At 40.2% G+C, this 4,798-nt stretch overlaps 1 protein-coding gene across 1 annotated transcript; it reads right to left on the reverse strand.

Annotated features, from left to right (window-relative positions):
• Positions 1 to 520: 520 nt before the first annotated feature.
• LOC145771848 (uncharacterized) lies at positions 521 to 1,723 on the reverse strand. Its single transcript, XM_082583587.1, has one exon. It carries the CDS (start codon positions 1,721 to 1,723, stop codon positions 521 to 523), a length of 1,203 nt encoding a protein of 400 aa, XP_082439713.1.
• Between the last annotated feature and the right edge of the window lie 3,075 nt (positions 1,724 to 4,798).

Genomic DNA, 4,798 nt, shown 5'->3' on the forward strand with positions numbered 1-4,798 from the left:
AATTATCCGCGTTTTTATCGGCTTGCTTGTTGCTCATATTCTTTCAAAACTACATCCTGCATTGCTGGAATGAGACCTTTACGGAAAACAATAGCAAGCAATTTCTCAGCATCAGCAATCTTGGGATATTGACGCAACGCCCACTTCAGATAAACCAGGAACTCTGACCAGTCGATGTATCCATCTGCATCCATATCCAACGCTTTCAATCCTTTCCTAGCATCATCACATTGATAACAACCAAAGTATGGAGACATGAATCCGTTGTAGAATGATTCATACTTGAGAAGATCATCTCCTTGTTCTCCTTTCCCTTCAGCTACATCCCATTCATCCCACATTGCACGAACTTCGTCAATAATCTTCTTGTGATGAGGATTGCTCAAGTTGGTTTTTTCAATAACATCACGCATAGCTGGTGTCAATTGGCCTCCTGCTCGGTCAAAGAGCAATGCAACACCAACTTCACTCATGTATTCCTCCTTGCGATTAGTGGACATGTCTTGCAGCAACAACTCTTTCATTTTCTTTGCCATGTCGTCATTAAACTGTGGATCGTCACCAACAAGTTCAGAAGTCTGCCTTTGATCATCCCCAACGACGAAAGATCAGTGATTCGATTAGGAGATTCTTCGCCAAAAAATTCCCCTAAGTTAAATTCTCTGACTGAATCACCTGCACCAGGAAGCCAGATGTCAAGCGCTCTATCACCATAGATCAATTCACGTACGTGTGGTTTCTTCCCGGTAGTAATTTTAGCCACTCTTCTTGCAGCTTTTCTCAAGTAAGTACAGTTGTACTTGTCCAACACTTTCTTGTTTCCCATCCTGATAAGATTCATCAATGTAACCGTAGAACTGGCATGACCCATGGATGCCCCTTCTTCACAAAGTCCAGCCCAAACACCATCAGCTCCATTCATGAGGCATTCTAATTGATTGATTGTTGCTAATCCCCACTTTTTGTGAAAATGAGCAAGAAGTTTTCCATCTTGCCAATTACAACTATTCATGACATTTCGCACGGCAGCACACCATGCACCAACTTCTTCTGGAAGAAACTTTCCAAATTCTTCAAAGCATATTCCCCATCCACGATTGGGAAGACTTCCAATGAATTTTACCACAGTAAGAACACGTGTGGCTCCTTCACGAGTCTTCATGGCAAATGCAAAATCTCTGAAATTAAACAAAACCTTTGAAATTGTGGATAAATTGTCGTAACACCAGTTAAGTCTTTTTTGGAGCAAGCTACACATGTCATCCATTGTAAACTTTTTCCAATCGATGTTGGGATCGGCCAAGTCCATTTCAAACACAACATTCGGAATGCCAAATTTTTTGCACTTTACAAGTGAAATTGGAAGTTTACATGTGTCGAGTACACCATCTTTAATTTCTTCTGTGATCTCAGAAAACGACACCAAGTTGGATCGATCTTCATTGTTATCTTTAAGCCATTGACAGAAAGTGTCACCCACTCTGGTAAAATGATTGAATGATGCAACAATGATATACTGGAAACCACATTTCTTGACTTCTTGATAGATTTTGATCTTGTTTTCAAGAGTGTGCCCACGGAGCTGGCCTACAGTAGTTTCACGAATTGAGTTATCAAGGACCGTGAAATCGAGATCTCTCAAAATTTTTCGTTTTGTTTCGTATTGCTCCTTTATCTTGGCATCAATGACGTCCAATTCGTTCTTGAAATCAAATTTTGACATGCTGCTATTTTTAATTTATTACCGTTTGCAAAGTTACAAATATCAAAATTGTCTTATCAACTCCTGTAATAATATTTTGTTATTGTCAGTTTTGTGGTTTATACTGTATCATAATACGTGGACAACATTTTGCCATTGGAATAATACTCAAATACATTCCATTGAAAAATGGTGATTTTTCTCTTAATCAGTTTCGTGATTTGTAAACTGTCGTTGAGAAAGTTGGTCAGATATTAAACAGTTCTGCTTTGCGTACTAACTAGACAAAATTTCCGTTCTTTATTTTTTATGGTCATAGCGGAAAACCATAATATCTCCGTGGGAAAGTTGTTAGATAAAATTCCCAAATCCTTCGTCTGTATGGGATGAAACCGAACGAAACACTCTTCTGAAAAAGTCTTTTCACGAATTGTGTTTCAGACACAGGACAGCTACACAGGATGTTACAAAAGTTGCGCAACACGGTATGCACTAACGTAAAACAACTTGTCACCACAAAACAGATTTCTAGATAAACCGAAGAGAGAGCTGCTGAGGCCGCCGTCAGAGGTGAGGTTATACGAGCTGAAGCCGAAGCTATAGCTGCTGAGACCGCGGCGAGAGCTGCTGAGTTCGCATTCAAAAACGCCTAGTTGAGGGCTGAACAATGAAAGGATGTAGCCTTAGCTGAATGTCGCTCAGAGGTGGGCTCCCGGCGTAGCTCTAAGAAAGGCTCTTCTAGGCATTCCAGAAGTGAACTTCATACGCGGTTAAAGTTACATAACTCTTTTCAGATGCTTGTTCAATCCGTAAATGGGCCAGTCCAACCCATCGGCTTTCCAGTTGTTTCAGGAGGTCTCGGTGCCGCAACTAAAAATTTTCCGAAGGCTCTAGAGCCAAGGCCTGCAAATTATAGCCGAACTCCTCCCCCAGAGCGTACACGTCACGGGGCCGCCATAAGAAGTAATGTTTTGCTGCTTCGTAATTTTCGGCGCCGTTAGGTTTTGATCGCCCAGCTTCACGTAATTTGAATGGTTGTGAGAGGCGTGTCGCGTCTCCTGAATTTAACGTGTGTGAGGAACGTGATCGGGCTGGGCATGTGACTGGGCCCCTTCAGCGCCTTAACACTTTGCTCCTCAAAGGGAGGCCAGATTTGGCTTCCTCCTCATATTTCCTTTGATTACTTGAAGCCCAGTAACGCCATGCACTTGTTTTTTTTTTAGACTTTTCCCAAAATTGCCAGGCGGATCTGATGATATTAAATTTGATGCTAAAAGTTGTGTAGTTTTCTTGTAACTTCAAGATTTTGGGGAATTTTTGCTATTTCTAGCTAACTTCCAGCAAAGCGTGAAATGAATTACATAACAATGACAAGCCATAAGCTCATAATTGCTTCGTGCATCGATATGCGCGAGCAGAGGAGCATCCTCCAGTTTTCCATTATTTGGTTTGACCTCAATAACATAAAGCGCGTTATTTCTTATGCTACAAGAGCAAAGCCAGTAATCACAAAGTTGTTAATTAGAAACAATAATAGCAAACGTTTATTGCGTTATCAGCTCTACGAAGAATAGAAATCCACAATCAAAATGTAGTCCACAAACTATTCAAAACAGTTATTCCAACTAGCAAATATCCATTGACAAATAAAAAACGTTATAGAGCAGGAGCCAGGTCGATTTATTTGACTGTCTGGATCAGTAAGGCTTGACAAGTGTTTCTAAACTGAAATTTTGTCTAGATTTCAAAAATAAACTTCTTACTTGCACTAACCTGACCGTTTACTCGGTAAAGACCTGTTGTTATAGCCTACTCTTCAATAAAAATAAAAATAAAACGCTTATGTGCAAGAAAGTGCTTATTTCATTGTGACATCATTAACACGCATTGAAACTTTAGTCCGGGGGCAGAGATGGTTGACCCTGCATTGTTGTATTAATTTCTTTTACTGTTGATTATGGTAGCCAAGGGTCTATATTTTCAGAAACTGCTTGATGACATGTTGTCACCTTTGGGCAATTTGAGAAATTCAAGATGGCGTCCAAGATGGCCACCATTACCTATAAATGACCATAACTCCCTATGCATTCACCTTAGGAAGGTGATTTTTGTCTCTATACCTAGGTTGTAGGGGTCAAACTATCTATTAGAACTAAATATCATCTTAATACCGGATTACACACATAATGGTAATTTCCAAGATGGCGTCCAAGATGGCCACCATTACCTATAAATGACCATAACTCCTTACCCATTCACCTTAGGAAGGCGATTTTTGTCTCTATACCTAGGTTGTAGGGGTCAAACTATCCATTAAAACTAAGTATTAATATCGTATTACATACATAAGGGTAATTTCCAAGACGGCGTTCAAGATGGCCGCTATTACATATAAATGACTATAACTCCCTTCCCATTCACCTTAGGAAGGTGATTTTTGTGTCTATACCTAGGTTGTAGGGGTCAAGCTATCCATTAGAACTAAGTATTATGTTAATATCGTATTACATAATGGTAATTTTAAAGATGGCCGTCGTAACACTAAATTATCTTAAATAGCTTACTATTCAATCTTGGAGAAAAATATGAAAAGGAAAACGACAACAGGTGTTATATTATAACAAATGTCTTTAATTGTAATTTTGAATTCTCACACAGACTACCAAAAGTATATTATACAATTCATAACTAAGGATGGCTGCCACTTTACCAAGTAATCTACACTGTTCACTAAGTAGACTAAGACGTTTGAATAACGGCGTCCCACAGGGATCGGTCCTGGCTCCACTTTTTTTTAACATCTACACCCACCGCTTACGCGGACGACTTGGCAATTGTCTACTCCACAAAGTTGTGGGAAAGTCTAGAAGACACCTTGAGCCAGGAAATGAAAACTCTCTCAGCTTATCTCCAGAACAGGCGACTGAAACTCAGAAAAACCAAAATTGTGGCAGCAGCTTTCCACCTCCACAATTGGGAAGCTGATCGTGAGCTACACGTCCAAAACAACGGAAAATCTCTGTCCTCTGCCCCGAACCAAGGTATCTTGGGGTGACACTGGACAGATCGCTCACATACCGCCACCATTTGGTGTCA

Source organism: Aplidium turbinatum, chromosome 6, assembly GCF_918807975.1.
Source record: "Aplidium turbinatum chromosome 6, kaAplTurb1.1, whole genome shotgun sequence".
NCBI lineage: Eukaryota > Metazoa > Chordata > Ascidiacea > Aplousobranchia > Polyclinidae > Aplidium > Aplidium turbinatum.